Below are 20,663 nucleotides of genomic sequence, written 5' to 3'. Positions count from 1 at the left end.
GATACAGGAGGCTCAGATAGCTGGCAACATATTATTTCTGGATATATCTGTGAGGGTGTCTCTGGAAGAGATTAGCATTTGAATCAGTGGACTGAGTAGAGATCACCTTCACCAATGAGGGTGGGCCTCATCTGATCCAAGGACGACTTGAAAAGAACAAAAATGTAGAAGAGAACTCGAATTCCTTCTCTGCTTGAACTGAGACATCTATCTTCTGCCCTCTGAATTCAGCACTCCTGGTTGTCAGGCCTTTGGCTAGGATTTAAATTACACCATTGCCCCCAACCCCTTCTGCACCCTTTGGATTCAGACTGAATTACACTGCAGGCTTTTCTGGTTCTCCAGCTTGCAGACAGCAAATCCTGGGACTTCTTGACCTCCATAATCATGTGAGCCAAGTCCCATAGTAAATCTCTTATCTCCCCTCTCTCCCTCTTTATATATAGATAGATAGATTATTATATATGTCTATATAATAATATAGTATGTTATTATATACCATATAATAATTCTATATAATAATATATTTTCTAAATAGTATAACATATAATACATATAATAAATAAGTAAAATATGTATATTTATTTACTTACTAAATATATATATTTACTTATTTATTTATGTTTATATCCTATTGACTGTTTCTCTGGAGAACCCTGACTAATACCTGAATAATACAATTGGTTACAACAACTAAGAGTGGAATAGTCAATAAATGCAATAAATAGTGTTTGAGAGAAATGGCTCCCCATATGAAAAAATAAAATAAAATAGTGTCCTATGCTATATAAACATAAATTCCAGACGAATTAGGGAGCTATTTTTTTAAGGTACAAAGGTATTAGGAAAACACAAAAACTATTAATTGTGGAGTTTTTCTTAAGCAAGACCCAAAACGCAGAAGCCATAAAGGAATCGACTGTCAGATTTATCTAAAGTAAAAATCCAAAATTTAAATTAAGTAAAGGACATCACAAGTAAGGTTAAATGACAAGCGTTACAGCAAAAGAAAATAACTGCAAATCAAGAAAAAGGACAAACCACCCACTAGAAAAACAGGCAAAAGCTGTAAATTAAGTGGGCAGTTAATACCCACCAGAAGATGCTCAATCTCCCTCGTGTCGACTAAAATAAATGCGCAGCCTAAAAGTTGAGAGTTATGTTTTATTTGGTGGAAGAACTTGAGCCGGGATGACAGCCTCTCAGATGGCTCTGAGGGACTGCTCCAAAGAGATAGGGGAGGAGCTAGGATATATAGGAGCTTTACAACAAAGACCAGGTAGTTGGAACAATAAAAGATTGCTTGTTATCTAAAGAAAATCAGGCATCTCAAGTTTAAGAATTTAGTGCTTTTCTATGTATGGGAGGCAGCAAACACTTGGGCTCACTGAATTCATTCCTTTGACAAGCACCTAGCTATCTAGGGCCAGTATCCTGTCCTTTTTTATTCTGAGTCCCCTCAGAGTGCACCACTGTGAGTGGCTGCAGAGGCCGGGCTGCAGGCTTGTCTTCACTGGGGGTGGGCGTAGCGGCTGATGACTTGATAGTTTCAGCATTCTTTGTTTACTGATATGGTTTGCAGTATTTTTCATTCACACTAGTAATCAGAGAAATGCAGATTAAACAAGTTATTTTTCTTTCCCCAGACTGTCGAAAGCAAAATGAAAACCAGTGATACATTACCTTGTCTTTCATACATACCACTGGTGGAAGCCTACATTGGTAAAAATCTTTCAGAGGGCAATTCAGTGGAATCTACCAACATTAAAGGATAACTCCCTTCGACTCTTCTGAGAATCTACCCTTCTCAATATCTACATATGTGCACAAAGATGCAGGGGCAAGGATGTATGGTCCATCACTAGCACCATGAAATGCAAGCATCCTCGAGACCTCAACTTATTTTGTTCAGGGAAAAAAGCAAGTCATGTCAACTATTACCTTTGGTACGATCCCATTTCTGAAAAACTGAAAGAAACCACATACACATATAGAGTTGCCTGTCTAAGTACATATATATGTAGGTAAATTTTCAGACAAAGGGCTCTAAAAACACACACCAAACTGGGAGGTGGTGGAGACAGATGACGGCTTATGTCAAGAGGGATATTCATGTTTTCCTCTGTGTACTTCCGAGCCACTGGACTCTTTCACAACACAATGGGTTAATATACTTATTACTTGTGGAGGGAGAAGGTTTAAAAAGTAAACTGCTCACAGAAGCGTTCCCAACTGCTGCTTGCAAAGGAAGGAGCTATTTTCAGAACTTAGAGCCAGTCCCCTTGTTTTAGATCCCTGCCCCAGCTGAGTGAGCGCAGTCCAGGTGGGGGAGCTGTTCTCAGGGCTCCGTGTGTTGGCGTCTATCCTTGTGGACACGAGCTGGGACTCTAAGTGGACATCAGTCTACGCATGATCACCCCAGTCATTTCTGTTAACCCGGAGGCCCCACCGCTTCCCGCCCGACCCGGGCTGGCTCAGCGCTGCCACCCATCCACCCTGCTGCATCTCAAGCCCACGGCTGGCCTTTTTCAGGAGCAGTGAAACAAGTCTTGGGCAGATAGTATTTTCTGGGGCTTCTCAAACTTGTCTCCCAGAGGAGAATAAGGTTGACCACAGTGACAAGCAAAATCAAGAGCGGGGCAGTGGGTAGAGTAGGACCATATCTGTTGCCTTGGTTTCCTCCAGGCAAAGAAACCTCAGGAGGCTGGAGTCAGGGCTTCCCAGCATTTTCACACTGAGGCTTACTCTGAAATTTCAAAAATTACTACCCATACCCTGATAAGGGAGGGAGAGGGGACTCCTTCAGAGATGGGTTAGGGGTTGTAGGAAGACTTTTGTGTGAGACCAAGTACCCCACAGAGACAAGAGAGACTGGGAACTGGTTCCTCCTCTGGGGAGTTAAAGTGTTGGGAAGTCACAATTTTAATCTTATTCAGAAGTTAATGTTTGAGTATAGATTTGAAGAAGGGAAAGATGAAGCCATGTGGATGACATGAGGAAGAGCATTCCAGCACGAGGAAGAGTACAGGGAAAGGCCCTGAGGTAGGATTGTGTCTGATGTGCAAGGAAGCCATCGTGACTGGAGCTAAGTGAGTAGGGGGAGAGTAGAAGGAGGTAAGATCAGAAGGGTAGGGAGGAAGGCAGAGTGAGAACTGCCTTTACAACTTGCAAGGACTTGGCCTTTTGTTCTAGATGAATTAGGGAGCCATTGGCAGTCTAAGAGCCAGGGAGTGACATAATCTGGCTAAGGTTTATCAGGATGGCTCTGGCTCCTGTGTTGAGAACAAGCTAAAGGAATAAAGGGAAAGCAGAGAGGCAGTGGGGCGGCAACTAAAGTAGTCCAGAAGAGAGTGTTAAGAGCTGAGATTTTCTTGACAGAGTGGTCAGCATCACCTGGAGGGCCTGTGATACACTTTGGGGGACAGGGACTCCTTAGAACAAGTGATGAAATGTACATGTCACTTCTCTGTGTGTAGCAGTCCACTTCGCAGAGTCTGGGGTGGAGCCTAGGAACTTGCATTTCCACACGTTCCCAGGTGATACTACTACTGGTCTGGGAACCACACTTTCACAGCCACTAACTTTTTCTTCATAGCACTGATGAAAATGTGCAATAAATATTTGCCGTACCTCCTCAAGGAAGCTCCTTATTCACCCCTGTTTCCCAGTGACAAGTGTGATGTCTGGCATTAATGTCTCGAGCTTGACTCTGGGCCAGGCATGATGCTAAACTGGATGAATTTCTTGAGGATCCCTGGTTTGAACGGTTTAGAAGTAACTGGTGAGGAAACTTTCCAGGAAGTGGTCATTAGAGGGAAGGGATTAACTATAATAATAATAACAATGGGTGTGACAGCCACCCACTCCAGTGTCTGCCTAGGTGTTTTACTCACATCTTCTCCAGTTAAATCCTGTAAAAGCCCTGTGGGTCTGGCATTATCACCCCTGTTTTATGAATGAGGAAACCAGAGGCTCAGAGAGTTTAAGTAATTTTCCCAAGGTCACACCACTAAAAAGTACCAGAACCCAGCCAGGCCTGACTGACAAACAGCTCTGAGCTGTTTATATCACAGACTACCTCAAGAAGTCACTGATAAGAGGAGATTGCCTTGAAGACAGGAGCTTCCTTACTTGGTGACTGTGAGTCATTTTCAAACATGCAGGGATATGCCATCCTTTAAACAAACAAACAAACAAACCACTTCCTGTCTGAATTGAGAGCCTGTTCACACAGCTTCCCAGCCCCAAGCCCTTCTTGACAGAATTCTGGTCCCCCAATAGGTAGCAGTGTTTGCCCCCAAAGAAGTATTTTTGCTGACCTTTGTGATTTTATCATTCTCTGGTGGAGCACTCTTCCTCAGCCCTCATCCTCTTCCCAGCTTCCTTTTGTAGAATCATGGGCACAGTATTCTGTGCTGGGGAGCTGAGGCTTTAAGTTTGAGGCTGGTTTATCTCTAAATGGAATCCATCCCTTGCTAAAGAAGGAGAGAAATCAAGTTCCAGGACTTCCCGTCTCATAAGCCCCTCTCTTTTTCACGACTCTCCCCACAGGATAAAAATAGCAGCCTCCCAGGGCCTCACTGCTGGTGCAGCAATTGTGCACTGAAGCTGGGCCTGGCCGGGGGCAGCTGCTCCCAGAGGCGCGGGCCTGATGCGAGGTATAGGGGCAGAGCAGGGTCCTGCCCACAGGGGCGAGGTGACCCGGGCCTGGCCGGACGCTTGGGAGCCTGCGCAGAGAGAAAGGGACCCTGGAGCAGGCTTAACCGCGGCAGTGGGTTGCTCACATAAATACATCACGAGGTGAACGGGCTCTCTGAGTTGCCTTTAAAACAGACGAGGTGTATTCGTGATTCTTAACCTCTTTGAGGGACAGGGACTCCTAGAACAAATAATAAGTACATACCACTTCTCTGTGTGTGCTCAAGCCTGCACACAGCACAGGCTGCGAGACACACACTTTTGTACACAGTTTCATACGGGGTAGGGGGAACTGTCAAAGCCTGCATGGACCACGGGGTAACAACTTCAAATACAGGTTGATTATACAGACGCCGAACGATTATTAAAAATAAAAATGTGTAACGTGTAAGAATAAGATTACTAAAGTTTGCTGAGTAAGATCTTCTTGGAAGATAAATGTATATAGTATGTATAAGTGCGAAAACAGACAGAGAAATGTTAATGTTGACCTCTGTTGGCAGGATAGAAGGTGATTTCTATTTTTCTCTATTTTCTCTCCAAACAAAAAGCCTGTTTCTCTTTGCAATCAGAGCAGCCGTATCCAGGCATTTCCCTGGGTCTGCTCAGCTGTAGGAGGGGCGCGGTCGTGCATGGACCCTCCGTCCCGGGAGTGTGTGTATGTGTTACAGACAATAGACGAGCAAATATCAGGCTAGTGACAACGTGGGGTGGGGACACTATCCTTAAGAGGGTGACCTGAGACCCCCTCGCCCGCGGAGGAACTGGAAAATCAAAGCGCCGGAGCGGAGCGGGCGGTGCGTGCGCGCGCGCTCTCGGGGCGGCAGCGGCGCGCACGGGCGCGCCTCCGCGGCCCGCCCCCCGCAGCGGACGATGCCGCCGAGGAGGCGGCGGCGGCGGCGGCGCGCTCCGGTGGTGTGAAGCGGCGGCCGGCTGCCACGGGCCGGCGGCGCGATGAGCTGGGCGGCCGCCCCCGGCTCGGGGCTGTGAGGGGCTCGGGGCCGGGGGTGGGCGGCGGCGGCGCGGCGGGCGGCCCACGCTCCTCCTCGGCGGCGGCGGCGGCGGTGGCCATGCGCGGGACGGCGCGGCCGGGGCCGCCGGGCCGGAGCCGCCTCCCGGGGGCCCGCGGCCTGAGGGCCCCGCCGCCGCCGCTGCTGCTGCTGCTCCTGCTCGCGCTGCTGCCCGCGCCCGGCGCCGCCGCCGCCGCCCCGGCCCCGCGGCCCCCGGCGCTGCCGCCCACGGCCGCGGGGCCCAGCGTGAGCCTCTACCTGAGCGAGGACGAGGTGCGCCGGCTCATCGGTGAGTGGGGCCCCTCCGCCTGGGCGGGCAGGTCGGGCCGGGCCCCGGTGCTTCCGGCCGCCGACGGCCCAGTCCTCGTGCGTTGGGCCGCGGGCGGGTCGGCTCCCGGTGCGCGGGGTCGCCTCCGGGCCCCGGCCTCTGCCTGCCTTGCTGGCCGGGAGGTGTGGTCCCTGCCGGGCCCCCACCCAGGCCAGCCTTCTGGCCTCCCCCCGCCCCCTCCTCCGCCCCGCGCCGCGAAAAGACCCGGGGACCCCTCGGCCGCGGTGGATCCAACCCCATTCCATCCTCCTTACAGCCTCTTCAGCCTTTCGCCTTATTCCCTCTTCCTTCCTGCCGCTCCGAGTTTCTTTGACCATTTCTGTGCGTGTCACTCTAGAGCCCTGGATTTTCGGTATCTCGAAATCCACGTTTTATTTTGGTTAAACCCGCAAACCCCGGGCTGTGGTTTTGATGCCCTAGTAGAGGCCACACTACTGTGCTCATACTTTCCAGTTATCATAGTTGTTTTTTTTTTTTTTAAACTGAGAGAGATTGGTTATAAGAGCACTACATTTTTCTGGCAGTCTCCAAATCTTGGGACCAATAAGCATATTTTACAATCGTAAATGAATCTCCAGGGAGCAGACCTTTTAGCTTCTTCAGTACCTTTTTGGTTTTTGTCTTGGATATGTTGGAGTTCGGACTGATCCTGTATTTCTGGGCCACTCTCCTACTTTGAATACCTTGTGGGGGAAGGAGAACTTGGCTTTGGGTCAGTTGGTGGTTCTGTAGTACCTAATTAGCTTTGTCATTTGGGTAATTAATTTGAAAAATAATAGTGTTCCCGTTTGGACTTTGGATTCTGAAAATGACTCCTAAGAGAAAGGTCTAATAGAAATGGCACCAAATGGAAGGCTTTGGTAGTTGCAGATAGCTAGACATTCAGTTTCTTTTGTGTTATTATGGGCCCAAAAAACCACATTTTTTTCATCTTTATTTCTCCTCCGATTTGTGATACATCTGAGTGTTTGAAGGAAAAAAATTATTCTTTTAAGCATCCATTATCTGTTACTTCATTTTATGTTTTTAACTTATAAGACTTTCTTGAGGTCTCTTGAGGTCAACTCAGTGCTGAAATGAAATTGCTTTTAGCAGACTGTTCAGACATTGTTACATGGATTTGTAGTCTTTAACCAAAGAAGGATGCTGTGTTTTTGTTAATGTCCTGCCTTTCTAAATCCTCTTTTAGTCTAGCTGAATTAGCTGAATTAAGTTTTGCTGAATTAAAATTGCAAATTGGATTAGTACTTGTAAAAAGACTGAGTTTAGGAAAAATAATGAATGCTTATAGACTTATATCACATAAGTTAAAAAAAACTAATGTATTATGCGTGGTTTTGTAAATGTTTTTTGGTTAAAAGCCTGCATATAATTTGTGACTTTGTTTACATGTAAGAAACCAACTGGGTAGGGGTAGGGGACAGGGGACACCCAGAGGTTGACATTGATTGAATGCCTGCCATATACCTGCCCCTACATGTTTTATATACATCACTGCCTCTGATTTTCTTTTGTCCCAATGAAGTAGACATCATTATTCCTGTTTTAGAGACGAGAAAAGCAAGACTTTAAGTCACTTGCTCAAGGTCACAAAGTTTATAATCTTAAAAAAAAAAATCAAACATAGTGTTGACATAGGCCATAAAATTTTATTAAATGAAATGAAAATTGTTTATATAGAAGTTTGATTATGGCATGATGAAAAAGGAATCATAGTTCATTAGTACTTGAAATGATGTATTTATTTGTTTCCTGATTGATGAGCATCCAGTTTATGCCCAGAAATGAGCTATTGGGAAGAGAGGTGGGAGGGTTGCCTTGCTGCTCAACCTCTGTCTACCTCTGGGGCTGGAGGGACCAACAACAATTATTTTCTCTAATGCATGTAGAGTTGATCTGTTACAGTGGGTCTCTTGCCTCTCCACCCTGCCGGATTCAAGTCTTTCCTTCCATCCTTTTCCATTTGCCTCAGGTGTTCTAACTTTGTAGTATTTATTCCTTAGCCACTCCTGACTGGGGAAGAGCAAGTGGGTAGAGCTGAGATGTATTCCAGGCATACTGAGTCCTTAGAATGCAGTTTCCCACAGAAACTCTTACGGTGTTTAAGACTACTTGAAATACTTTATACCATGTTTCTGTATCCTTATGAATTAAATGCCTTCTGAACTTGGGAAGATTTATAATATTTCTAAGACAATGAATTTGGAATTCCAAGTAAGCAACTTACAAATGAAGTTGTTGGTGACAACTTTATAAATCGAACTAATTGTTCTTGACTTGAGAATAAGTGGTTGTTTTAATCCAGTTGATACATGCATATAGGTTTTAAAAAAAAGTGCAAAAAGACTTAACAGTGGTCTCCTGTCTTTGGCCTTTTTATCCTCCAGGCCCTGCTTTCCAGTGGAAGCTACTATCTCAAACAGTCCCCCCCCCCCCCAATCTGTTTTCATATTTGAAATCAATGTAGAATAAGCATTTGACTTCTTAGTATCATAACTGTGTACTTGCCCTCTTCTCACCTTCAGGCCCCTCAATACAGATACATAATTTTTGGTAAAACCAGCAGTCCATATTTACATTATTGTGTGTGTGTGTGTGTGTGTGTATTACATTTTATTACGTCTTACGTTTATATACATATACATGCACTTACATACATAAACTCACTTCTGAGTTAAATAGTGACCCATGGTAGTGTTTTCTTTTCGTATACGGTTTTGTTTTTCCTGGAGCAAATAATTGCCTTTTAAACTTTTTGATTACTTTTTATGTTTCTGTGGCTATGTTCTCTTGAATACTCCAAGAAATATGTTAAATGCCTTTTGATTTGTTTTTTCCAGGTAACACATCGCATCATCTATCAGTTGACTTTATTTCCTCTTAGAGACTCCCTGCTTTGAAGCCTTCCATCCTCTTCCAATCTGGACAGTAGGATTGTTTTTCCTGCATCTCCTGTTCCCTTCTGTCCTGTTTTAGAGCCTCTGTTTCCTCCATGTCTTCCTTTTTCTTGGTTTGCCTCGTACTGCTAAAGTGTATCCTCAGTAGCTTCCCTTAAAGGGTTGCGTGGAGGTCAGTTATTTGAGGCCTTGCATGTCTGAAGGTGTCTGTCCTGTCCTCATGCTTTATAGATGACATGGCTGAAATTAGAATATTAGATTGAAAATAATTTTTTTTTGCAATTTTGATGGCATTTTTATATTCTTTTCTGGCATTTAGGATTTTTAATGAAAAATCCAAAGCCACTCTGATCCCTTTTTCTTTTCTTTTCTTTTTTTTAAAAGCTCAGAGTCTTTTTCTTAAAAAAAATTCTGTAATTTCGTAAGCTTTTGTGTGGGTCCTTCCTTCTGTCTGTGTGTCGTTCCTCTTTTGGTGAGCCCTATCAGTCTAGAGACTCATATCCTTCAGTTTTCAAAAATGTCTCTTACTTTTTTGATAATTTCCTACCCTTCATTTTTTGTTTTTTCTACCTGAAATGTCTATTGGTTTGGTTATTGAATCTCCTGGAATTGCTCTTCAGATATTCTTCACTTATGTTACCTCTTGTATCTCTGTATTTGGAGGTGGAAAGAGGGGGAGAATTCCTCAATTTTGCCTTCCAGGCTTTTACTTTTAAAATTTTAATGATGATGATTTAAAATTTTAGAACTCTTTTTGTTCTCTGTTTCCGTTTCCGTTTCATTTCATTTTTTTCTTTCCATTTTATTTTAATTTTATGGATGTATTATCTTATCTTTGAGGCATGCATATGTTGTTTTTAACTTTTTCTATATGTTTACTATTTTTAAAACATTTCTGCTTCCTCCAGTGTGCCTTTTCATTTCAGGGTTCTTTTTATGTTTATTCATATTGCAAATATCTGTTGATCCTTGGCTGTCTGTAATTAAGAGCCAGGTACTGAAAAGTTGATTAGCAGAGAGGGAGCATGTGCATGTGTGTGCAGTCCAGTGACTTAACTTGGAGTGTGGGTGGATTTTTCATTGGTATCCCCGCCACGCGCACACACACACACACATACACATCAGCACCTTCACATTTTCTTGGGGACTGGTCAGTGTCTGCAAAGAAGACACCTCCAGCCTGCTGCCTCTGATGTGCTTGGTGATACACCAGCTGTCTGGATTTGGGTTACGTGGTTGGGGAGCGATGGAGGGTGCTGCTGTTCAGGCTGTAGACTTTGACTTTTCCTGTTTACAGCTCTCCTGCCTCTGTGGTTCAGTTTCTTCAGAAAAAACTTTGGGTCCCCAGCTGGACCTGGCGGTCTGACAGCTTTGAATACCCCCATCAGAGGCTCCTCATTTGACAGGTCTGAGTCTCAGGCTGGCCTTTGGTGGCCCTTGGTGCACCCAGGGATCCTGAGAAGTGGTGACCATTCCTTCAGCTGCTTCCCATCTTGTAAAAGTTTGTTGAAATGTATGAAGTATTGTTATCTTCTTTCCCTTTCTGTTTGTCTTTGTGGTTTAATGTTTTTGTGATTTCATTACTATCATTTTAGAGGCGTTTTGGGAGGAAATGAGGATAAAGGCTAGTGGTCATTCCACGAAGTGTAAATGGCAGTTAGGGTTGGGCTTTGACTATTGAGTGGGTGACGTGTAGCAATTTTTGGTGATTATATTAGAAAAAGTAAAAAAAAGTAGTGGCAGTTGCAGTAGTGGTTGACACTTTTTAGAGTGCTGCTGATAAGTGGCAATCTTCTGCCTGTGTCAGGCACAAGGGTATCCCTGTTTTAGGTGTGTATGTTCCATTTTGCAGATGGGGACACAGATTTGGAGGACGTATATAACCAGCTTATTCCTTGGTAGTAGGGCAGGCAGTCCCAGTGGAAGTCCCTTGGTACAGAGAGTCCAAAAGCCTGAGGAGCTGTTAATCTGTAGGTGGCATCTCTGTGTCCCCAGGCCCGGCTTCATTGCTCTTGTTTACTCCTCTTGCCAGGCTGCAGTATAGGCATCCATTTGCTCATTTTGCTGATGAGGACTCTGATTTGGGGCCCTTTGGGCCATGAGTAGAGGGCCAGGTCTTGACTCAATCTGGAATCCATATGCCTCTTTGTTAGCTCAAGAGGGGCTGGGAGTAACCAAAATGCTCAAGTCGAAGAATCTGCAGGTCTGCTGCTGCGTGTGCTCCTCTGTGGTCTTAACTATTATCTGCATCCTCTCCTGTCTCTATGATTGATTAATTCTGGGAGTACTGGGTTTCTGGAAGTCCAGAGCTGGTGAAAGTGGTCTGTTGCTGCGTCAGTGTTAGGGGTTTGGGAGCAAAATGCTGATGGGTGGGAGGTATAGTACAAAGTGGTCATGGTGGCAGTGGTGGTGGTGATGCGGAATCCGTAGGGGTCAGAGGGACCTCTGAGAATAGACTCTGCCTCCCACCAATTAGAAATTCACCTTGGATAACTTGCTTCTTGTTTAAAATAAATGCCCTCTAGAAGAGTTAAGCATTGTTCACATCTTATTTGTAATCAGTTCATTACTAGTTGAGATCTTTGCTCCCCAAATCAGTCCAGTAAAAATTTTTGAAGCCCAACCAAGTACCATTGTGGTAGAAAATGGCAATTCAGAATTACTAAATTCCTTTTCTTGGGTAACTCAGAATTTCTTAGGGAAGACTAACAGTTGTATCTATAACTGTAACACTGAGGTAAGAGTTACATTGCTGGTTATTGTGAGAGTGATTACTTTTGACTTTAGAAGGGCGGAGAAGGGAGAGCCTTAGGGGGTTTAAAGAGGGTGTTCCAGGAAAGAATGTATAATGTACAAGTGTGTAAGATGTACGTTTGAGCCTCATCTTGAAGAATGAGCTTGAAAGGCAGAAAAGAGGAGCATTTCATGTCAGAGAAAATAGTGTGAACAAAGCCATAGATGTGTGGAAGCAAATGTGTGTGAAATTAAGCAGTAGGAAGTCTAATTTGGTTAAGATGAGAAAACCTGGCAAAGCCTCAAAGTGTCAGGGTGTAAAGCTGGGAAGTAGGTTGAAGCTGGATTAGGAATTTGAAATTTATGTTATAGGTAATGAGGAACTATTGAAGAATTTAGGGAAGGAGAGTGCACGGATAGGACTGGGTTATAGAAAAGATAATCTTGGCCCCAGTGAAAAGGGTGTCTTGGAGACTGAAAAGCTAGGTCTGGGAAATGGGACAGAGTCAGCCTTGTGCTAATAAGAGGGACCAACTATGGCAGTTGAAGAGGTGGGATGGGTTTGTGAGGAATTTGCATGGAGTTTGGGGAAGACTTAGTAGAGGAGACCTGAGGGCTAAAGAAAAGGGACGAGTCACAGAGGAATCTAGTTTCAGATTTGGGCAGCAGAACTGAATGACTCTCTAGGAAATGGTTGAGGGAAAGAAAAATGAGATGAGCCATGTGCTCCTCTCCTCCCAGCACCTCTGGTTCTTGTGAACCTCAGGCCCAGTGTTTGGCGGGGGAGGGCAGTGAGGGTGTCCTCTCTGCGGAGGTGTCTGGCATATCCTGCCGCTGCCCAGACTCTGAGAAGGTGGGGCGCTGGTGGAGACGGGTTAGGGCCCTGCACAAGCTCTTCACCCTGGGCCTTTGGGTGGGGTTGGCGGCACTGACGCAGCGTTAACTTGAATCCATGTGTTGTTCATCAGAAGAGCAAGGCTGAGACATTGTGCAATTGTGGGTTTTGAGTTTTTTTCCTTCTTCGTGCTACACACGTGGGAGACCGCTATCAAATTATGTCTAAACCTGTCCCCTATGAGTCACATCCTGAATTGACTAGTCAGTTCTGAAGGTGCTGCCTAAAATACTGTTTGGATTTTGAGGATAACTTGAGAAACAAATGAAACATGGGTATTTTTTTGAATATCCTGAATTGACGAGTTCCACAGCTTTTCTCTTGGGGTTTTAATGCAGTCATGCCCATATTCTGAAAAAACTTACCAGCTGTACATACTAAAACAAAACAAAAACTTGACATGAGATAGAGCCGTTAGCTACTCTGAAATTGTATCATACTCAGAAGTATGCTTTTTTGTGTTATTTTTGTTGATGTATGTCAAGTACAATCTTTTCTAATCAAAATGTTATTAAACAGCTTTTATCTGAAAATGTGATGTGCCGAAACAAGTGTGTATGTTTTGCTAAATTACACAGTAAACATTTATTGAAGGATTCTTTTCTTTCAATTGAAGTATAGTCATTTTACAATGTTGTGTCAATTTCTGCTGTACAGCATAATGTTTCAGTCATCCATATACATACATATATTCCTTTTCATATTTTCCATTATAGGTTACTACAAGATATTGAATATAGTTCCCTGTGCTATGCAGAAAAAACCTGTTGTTTATCTATTTTATATATAGTAGTTAGTATCTGCAAAGTTAAAACTCCCAATTTATCCCTTCCCACTCCCTTTACCCACTGGTAACCATTTGTTCTCTATGTCTGTGAGTCTGTTTCTGTTTTGTAAATAAGTTCATTTGTGTCTATTTTTTTTTTTAAGACTCCACATGAGTGATACATGGTATTTTTCTTTCTCTTTCTGGCTTACTTCACTTAGAATGACGATCTCCAGGTCTATCCATGTTGCTGTAAGTGGCATTATTTATTGTTTTTTAGGGCTGAGTAGTATTCCATTGTATAAATATACCATATCTCATCCTGTCATCTGTTGATGGACATTTAGGTTGTTTCCATGTCTTGGCTCTTGTAAACAGTGCTGCTGTGAACATTGGGGTGCATGTGTCTTTGTGAATTATATTTTTCTCCAGATATAGGCCCAGGAGTGGGATTGCTGGATCACAGGGTAAGTTTATTTTTAGTTTTTTAAGGAACCTCCATACTGTCCTCCATAGTGGATGTACCGATTTACATTCCCACCAACAGTGTAGGAGGATTCCTTTTTCTCCACATACTCTCCAGCATTTATTGTTTGTATAGTTCTTAATGATAGCCATTCTGACTGGTGTGAGGTGATACCTTATTGTAGTTGTGATTTACATTTCTCTAACAATTAGTGATGTTGGGCATGAATGATTCTTTTTAACTGTGCCCAGCAAGTGACAGTGCTGAATAGTAGAATATTTCTGAGAAGTAATTTCATAGGTCCAATTCTTGTTCATAAGACATAAAATGTTGTGTCTTGTTCATAAATAATGAACATGTTCTTATATGAATATGTGTCTTGTTATGCATCAAGTATTTTCCATGTTCTCTTTTGTTTTATCAACCATTAGAAGTAGACGGCATTGGCTTTTTTTTTTTTTTTTTTTTTAATAGATAAAGCTGAGGCTCTGGAAAATTACAGAACTCTCTGGAGGTCACAGAGATGTCTGGGGCTGTGCGACTCCACAAAGTGCATGTTTTCTTTACTGTGCTGCCCCTGGAAGTTAGCAGTTTACTTAGTCTTTTATCTAACCAGAATCATTTGAGGAGCTTAAACAGAATACAGATTCCCAGACCTACTCTGAGCAATTTGTGTAGGAGATCTGAGATGGGGCCCAGCTAATGAGCCTTTTTTTTTTTTTAATCAAAATATAGTTGATGTACAATATTACTTGCTACAGGTATACAAAATGGTGATTCACAGTTTTTAAAGGTTATGCTCCATTTATAGTTATTATAAAACATTGGCTATATTGCCCATATTGTACAGTACATCTTTTTAAAAAATTAATTAATTAAAAAATTTTTTTTCGTGAGGGGAGGTAATTGGGTTTACTTACTTGTTTTATTTTTAGAGGAGGTGCTGGGGATTGAACCCAGGACCTTGTGTATGCTAAACATGCACTCTGCCACTTGAGCTATACCCTTCCCACCTTAATAATAAGCCTTTTGAATTCCATGTTTCATAGATTATCAGATGTACAGTTTTTCCACATTTGAACATCTCTGAAATTGGAACCATTGTACAATCAATGGTGAGTCATCAGTTAATTGACAGCTTTTTTTCTTTATTAGTAGCACAGAAAATAATGATGTACTTTAGACTGAACGATAGTACTGTAAAAAGGTGGTATTGTACAGGAGACTCTTAGACATAGTTTGCCACCTTTTTGCGGGGGGGGGGTACTTGTCACAACTTTCTGTCAGAGTTGTAAAGTTCACTGGTGGTATTTATTATTTATTTGTGGTAATGTCCTTGCAGGGAAGGCAAATGATGGCAGTGAGATATTACCCTTAGATGTAAGAGCAGTAGCGACTCACTTTTCACTTAGAAAGTTGCTGGCAAGAGAAATATCTCAACCTTGTTTTGTGAAAGCCTCAGGGCCTTTTCCTAGACAAGGGTGTGGATACCTATACAAATTAAGTTTTACATACTGTGTCAGGGATTAGACTTCGAGGGCCTTGCAGGGCCCCTGATGAAAGCTTACGGGTGCATCTGAATCCCACGAAAGCTGATTCTGGAAGGGGGCATCTGTTATATTCTGTATTTCATCCTAGGATTCCCTGACCTCCTAGATGATTTTTTCCTTACAGTTTTATTGAGATATAATTGACATACAGCACTGTATAAGTTTAAGGCGTACAGCATAATGATTTGACTTACATCCATCATGAAATGATGACCACAAATGGTTTACTGAACATCATCATCTCCTATTGATACAACATAAAAGAAGTAGAAAAACAGTTTTTCCTTGTGAGAACTCCTAGATTTACTCTCTTTAACAACTTTTGTATGTATCATACAGCATTGTTAATTATATTTATCATGTTGTACATGACATCTCTAGTACTTATTTAGCTTGTAACTGGAAGTTTGTACTTTTTGACTACCTTCATTTTGTTCCCCCTTCCCCTGAATTAAAAAAAAAAAAGCATACATTAAGGTTTACTCAGTTGTAGTATATGGATTTTATAAATGCATCCACTATAGTATCATATAGAATAGTTTTACCACCTAAAGAATCCCCTGTGATGGAGGCATTTATATTTAATACCTCCCCTTATATTTTAAGTAAATTTGCTTTTAAAATACATTTATTATGGAAAATGTCAAACATTCAAAAGTAGACAGAATATTATAATGAAGCTCTATGTATCCATCATCCAGCTTCAACAACTGTCATCTCATGGCCTGTTTTGTTTGGTCTATACCACTCCACTCCCCAGTCTACTCCTTTGTCGTCACTCCCCTTCTCCTCTGCTTGGATTATTCTGAAGCAAAGTCAGACATAAAATTTTGTAAACAACTTTTTGGTTTTTGTAAACAATTTTTTGTAAAGATAATCACTCTTTACAGTTTTGTAATAACCATTATCATACCTAAGAAATTAACAGTAATTCAGAAATATCAAATATCTAGGCTTAGATCTCCCTGATTTAGAAATGAATGTTATGTAGAGATTCTTGCCTGCCACCTGTTTCCTCTCTTGTCCCTGCCCCAAGACCACACCACTTGTAGTTCCTTTGATCCCAAGCTCTTCTCACCCCAGTGTCTGTATTTGATGGTTGCTCTGCCTTACATACTTTCCCCAGGTCTTTACATGGCTGGAGCCTTCTAGATCTCAACTTAAAATTACTTCCTCAGACAGCCTTGCCTTTCTAGGATTGACTCCTAGTGTCACTCTGTTCTGTCACTGTGGTTTATTTTAAGCACCTGACACTTTTGTTGTTTCCATCTCCCCCTGTAGGAAAAGTTAATTTTGTTTAAGTAGAGACCTTTTATATTGTTGTACTCTATATCCCCACACCTAAAACAGTACCTGGCATATAGTAGTTGTTCAGTAAATGTTCACTGAATAAATAAATGAATGACTCATATTTTTTTTTATTGGATTCACTATCTGATGCCTTACGGGGGTCATCATTCTCTTGATCATTTCCTGTTGCCCGCTAAGCTGTTACGCATAAGGTGATTGGACCGAACTTGTACTTATGAGTGGAAGTTTAAATAAATCAGTTCTGATAACTTATTTCTTCTGAAGTTGCCTAATTTCCCCAAGTCTTTGTCCCTTGAACCCCCTGTCCCCCAGGGAAGGTGCCCTGCATCTTGGCTTCCATAGCTCTATACTTTGTACAAACACATCTGTATCACTGTACCCATCACATTCTGTCTTTTCCCTATTTTGCTAAGGCCACCTCATGGTTTGGCACATAGTAGTCTCTCAGCTGATTGGTGTTCCACACTACAGTTAAAAGATGTAAAGTATTCAAGAGAGATTCTGCAAAAGCCTCTTCAGTAATTAAAAGCTGGCTGGGAAGTAGAATTTCTCACTTTTTATTCTGAAATGCTAACATGCTGTTAATCTTAGCCAGTGTATTTTTTCATCTCATACATTGTAGCTTTCACCTCTGGAAATTTGATTTGCGTCTTTTTATATCTTTTGTGTCTCTACTTAACTTTTTGACCATATGGGGTATAGTTATGATAGTTGTTTCGATGTCTGATAACTCTAACATTTGTGCTAGTTCTGGGTTGGTTTCAGTTGATCGATCTGTCTGTCTGTCTATCTATCTGTCTATCTATCTTGCTTTCTTTGCATGCCTGATAGTTTTTGACTGGGTGGCAGGCATTATGAATTTTACCCTCCTGGGTGCTGGATATTTTTGTATTCCTATAAATATTCTTGGATTCTCTTCTGGGACTCAGTTAAGTTACCTGGAAACAGTTTGATCCTTTCAAGTCTTACTTTTAAGACTGATAGGACAGGAGCAGTGATCAGTGTAGGTCTCATTATTCCTGATTACTGAATCAGGACCCTTCTGTATACTTTCTCCAGTGACCTGTGACTCATGAGGTTTTTCAGTCTGGCTGGTGTCAAAGATGATATTCCAAAACCTGTGTAAGTGCTAGGCACTGTTAACGTTTTATCTTTCTCTGTCATTGCGCAGCTTCCTTATACGTGCGTTGATTAGTACTCAGCTGAAGACCAGAAGGGCAGCCCCCTGCAGATCTTGGACATTCTCTGTCTGTGCAGCTCTTTCCTCTCTGGCGCTTTGTCATGCGTACTCTACCTGTCTTTGTCTTTCTGAACTCTGACATAGTTTTTCTGTTTTTTAGTTATTTCAGATAAGAGGGTTAATCGGGTCTTGTTATTCTTTCTTGTCCAGAAGTGGGAATAGCCAAAGATTATCTTTTTGATTGTTTGCTTCTTTTCTAAGGTTGTTTAACACCTTAGTTTATTTGTTAAATGAGACAGTTTAGTCCCATTTCAAGAAAAAAGTTCTAAGGTTTGTATATGTGTGCATGCACATGTCCAGGTATGTTGGTTTATAGTAGAAAACATGGTGTGGGACAATACTGGATTTGAAATCTGTGTGAGTTTTAATTTCCATCTCTTCCATCTGCCGTAGATAGGCAGGTAATTCGTGTTTCTGAGTGTTGGTTCCCTCGTGTATGAGATGCTTTTCAATGTATAACAGGATGTCTGTTATCCCAGTTGCTATAATGTATGTGAAAATGTTACACAATCCTCAAAATAATTTTAGTTATTGGTCAGGGATTTGCATGTTTTTGGATGAAAACCAAAATCATAGAATGTTGGAAAGAGAAGTCATTTAGATGCCATCTAGTGGTTGATTGCCTTGATTAGCAACATTCATTACTCGCTGAAAAATTATTTGAGCATACACTAGGCCTTATTTTAGGGGCTTGACATATTTTGGTGAATAAAGCAGATAAAGATCCCAGCCTTCATGAAACTAGCTTCTAGCAGAGAGCTAAGTGACTTGCCTGAGAAAAGAATTGAGGTAGCTTTGGAATATGACTCCAAGTTGGCACTGGATTTGCTGGCAGGGAGGAGTGATGCTTATGAGTTCTCCATTGTGCTTTGAGCTCCTGGTCATGACAGCTAGCGCTGAGTTACTGAGGCCTCCACAGCTGACTGAGAGAACGTGCTCCTATTCAGAGTTGGCTATGAAAGAAGTTGAATGATGGTTATGTCAGACTGTGAATAAATTAGTCCATCTCTACTGTAGAGCTGTACCTGCAGTGCATGTATGAGCTGGTGAGATCATTTTCTTCCTGAAATAAAGCAGGAACCAATGATAAATTATTTTCCAGAGGACCATTTTACCAGATACTGGAAGATTCTGGCTCTATGGCAGGGCACGCTTCATGTTTTATGTTACGGTGCTGAAGATTATGGGCTATGTTTTTGTTACTTACTATCCTTGGATAGGAATTGGGAAGCATCTTTAACATCTCTGCAGTTGTGGTATATATCACACCTTTGGGGAAATTCTTTTATGGGTTTTTTTTTTAATGACAAATACATTAATTGGATGTGAAAGCTTGTTTTCTGATCCTGTGTTTTAGTGTCCAACTCTCTTGGTAATTTCTTACCCATTTGCTATATTATTTTTGGATAGGGAAGATGACTGAATTATGAGTCATCCATTTGAAATCAAAAGTGGCAATACTCTTGAAGAGAAAAAAAAAGTGACCATACTCTCCCTTTGATTCCACACAACTTCTCCCAAAGCTGATGTTGTCACAGGTTCTAGAGAGGTAGTCGTGAGCAAAGCATTTGTGATGCATAGCTTTGGGTTTCCATTTTCAGGGATCACAGAATTACAGTGGAAGCTGTGTACTGAAATGGAGGATGGGGAGGGGGGAATGCTGAGTAAGAGAACAGTCGCACCCTGTGGCCTGGTCTGTTAAGGCAGTGGCAACTAACAGCCACTCCAGTGGATTGTTTGTAAGTGAGCTGTTGATTTTGATCATATCATGTACTCTTCCTAAAGTGACAAAGTAAGGAAGGTGCTAAGTGATCGCAGGTGCCCAGCTTTTCCTTGAGGGGATCAGGAGACTCCTTTCCGTGCCTGGTGTTTCTTCGGGAGGATCAGGAGATTCCCTTCTTTGACCTTGACTCCCTAGCTACCTCTCAGGGACCAAAGAGTGGGTCCGCTTGCTTTTCCTTCGAAGAGGCCAATTTTAGGCTGGAGATGAGGAGGCAGCCTGTAAGAAGCGGGTGGAAGGAAGGGCATATTTACTTTGTCTGTTATTGATCATGCATGTCTTATTTCTCATAAACGCTCACTTTAATTCTTTTTATACTCTCTGTGTGTACATGTATACACTCTCGACTGGTTTTATCCAGACATGGTTGCAGGAGAAATATAGGAGGAAAATGCTGAAATGGGCAAATATTGCATGAAAAATCTTAATCTACAAGATAATTGTTTAAACAGCTGTGGGGGATTCAAGATTTATGTGCTTTTTATTTTTTTAACTGTGAAGAAAGAATACCCCTTTCCTACAGTCTAACACTTGTAAATTCCCTGTCTTATGTAGTTAAATATTAGGTCTCACCAAATTTTCTACATATAATTTGACTATAGCTAGATTTATGAGATTCTGATGGGCAAATTGCTACTTTATTGTATCTATTTCAGCTTTTTAGTCTCCATTAACTAGGAAAATTTGAAATAAGAGCTCCATGTTTATTTCCTTTTAGCATTGGTTAAAATATTTAGTGGTTTCACTATAGACATGTGGAGGCTAAACAATATGCTACTGAACAACCAGAGGATCACTGAAGAAATCAAAGAGGAAATAAGAAAATGCTTAGAGACAAATGCAAATGTCCCCCAAATCTCTGGAACACAGCAAAAGCTGTTCCAAGAGGGAAGTTTATAGAGATACAAGCCTACCTCAGGAAACAAGAACAATCTCAAGCAAACAACCTAGCTTTACACCTAAAGCAACTAGAGAAAGAAGAACAAACA

General features: G+C 42.0%; 1 protein-coding gene across 2 annotated transcripts in view; it reads left to right on the top strand.

Annotated features, from left to right (window-relative positions):
• The first annotated feature begins 5,768 nt into the window (after positions 1–5,768).
• Positions 5,769–20,663, top strand: part of RYK (receptor like tyrosine kinase) — a 95,345-nt gene continuing 80,450 nt past the window's right edge. For both annotated transcript variants that reach the window (XM_031438244.2, XM_064491315.1), the window contains exon 1: positions 5,769–5,997. In XM_031438244.2, coding sequence (XP_031294104.2) covers positions 5,769–5,997 — 229 coding nt within the window. The remainder of the gene's footprint in view (positions 5,998–20,663) is intronic.

Source organism: Camelus dromedarius, chromosome 2, assembly GCF_036321535.1.
Source record: "Camelus dromedarius isolate mCamDro1 chromosome 2, mCamDro1.pat, whole genome shotgun sequence".
NCBI lineage: Eukaryota > Metazoa > Chordata > Mammalia > Artiodactyla > Camelidae > Camelus > Camelus dromedarius.
This window is presented reverse-complemented; position numbering and strand designations above follow the sequence as displayed.